Genomic DNA, 233 nt, shown 5'->3' on the forward strand with positions numbered 1-233 from the left:
TGCATCAGGTCCTTACCGGAGCTGTCAACCCTGGAGACAACTGCTACTCCGTGGGCAGCGTCGAGGATGTCCCTTTCACGGTGAGCGGTAATCCGGGAGTCTGAGGGGAAGAGGCCGCGGGCTCGACGCGGGGGCCGAAACACCTTGTCCCGAGCCCACGCCTCCTCGGTAGGCTGCGAAGTGTTGGGGGGCCCCGCCCGCGTCCTCTTTGCAGCCTACCGAGGAGGCGTGGG

At 66.5% G+C, this 233-nt stretch overlaps 1 protein-coding gene across 1 annotated transcript in view; it reads left to right on the forward strand.

The window, feature by feature from the left end:
• Positions 1 to 2: 2 nt before the first annotated feature.
• The window catches only part of DMXL2 (Dmx-like 2), a gene marked incomplete at its 5' end in the record, with an annotated part of 169,766 nt that continues 169,535 nt past the window's right edge, over positions 3 to 233 (forward strand). The window contains one exon of the mRNA XM_010839555.1: positions 3 to 80. Within this exon, the coding sequence (XP_010837857.1) occupies positions 3 to 80 (78 nt within the window). The remainder of the gene's footprint in view (positions 81 to 233) is intronic.

Source organism: Bison bison, unplaced genomic scaffold (genome assembly GCF_000754665.1).
Source record: "Bison bison bison isolate TAMUID 2011002044 unplaced genomic scaffold, Bison_UMD1.0 scf7180017864118, whole genome shotgun sequence".
Taxonomy (NCBI): domain Eukaryota; kingdom Metazoa; phylum Chordata; class Mammalia; order Artiodactyla; family Bovidae; genus Bison; species Bison bison.